A 598-nucleotide genomic window follows, 5' to 3' on the forward strand; every position below is an offset into this window, starting at 1 on the left:
CAGTCGCAGATGGGAAATCAAACGGCGGGGCACAGTCCACCGGGGTGGAGGGCCGCCAGCTCAGACAAAAGGCTGGCCCTACCTGCGGGTCAGGGGGAGCACCGCTGCCCCAGGGGTGCCCCGGCACCCCCGGCACCTGCTCGGGGAGTGCGACCCACCGGGGAGGGGGGTCATTCGGTTACGGGGATATTCTGGGGTGAAATCGGTGGAAACGCTTAGCTGCGGCGAAATCCGGTGATGGGCTCCCGGCTCCCCATTGGCCGGGCCGGTCACATGCCCGCCTAACTTTATTCAGTTGACAGCAAGTAGGAGGGCTCTATGGCAAGGGGAAAAAAGACAACACGAGAAAAATTAGTATTTTCTACCTTCAGAAATTAATGGCCATGAGTTCGTACATGGTGAACTCCAAGTATGTGGATCCCAAATTTCCTCCTTGCGAGGAATATTTGCAGAACAGCTACCTAGGCGAGCAGGGGGCCGAGTACTACAGTGCCTCGCAGGGCTCTGATTTCCAGCACCAGGGACTCTACCCACGGTCAAACTACAGCGAGCAGCCCTTTAGCTGTAGCAATGCCCAAGGCTCTGCCGTGCAGCCGCG

General features: G+C 58.7%; 1 protein-coding gene across 1 annotated transcript in view; it reads left to right on the plus strand.

Annotated features, from left to right (window-relative positions):
* The first annotated feature begins 377 nt into the window (after window positions 1-377).
* LOC104401599 (homeobox protein Hox-D4-like) overlaps window positions 378-598 on the plus strand; it is a 1,102-nt gene continuing 881 nt past the window's right edge. Inside the window, 1 exon segment of the mRNA XM_010009225.1 lies at window positions 378-597. Within this exon segment, the coding sequence (XP_010007527.1) occupies window positions 378-597 (220 nt within the window).

The sequence above is a fragment of the Nestor notabilis genome, unplaced genomic scaffold (genome assembly GCF_000696875.1).
Source record: "Nestor notabilis isolate BGI_N333 unplaced genomic scaffold, ASM69687v1 scaffold27112, whole genome shotgun sequence".
Lineage (NCBI taxonomy): Eukaryota > Metazoa > Chordata > Aves > Psittaciformes > Psittacidae > Nestor > Nestor notabilis.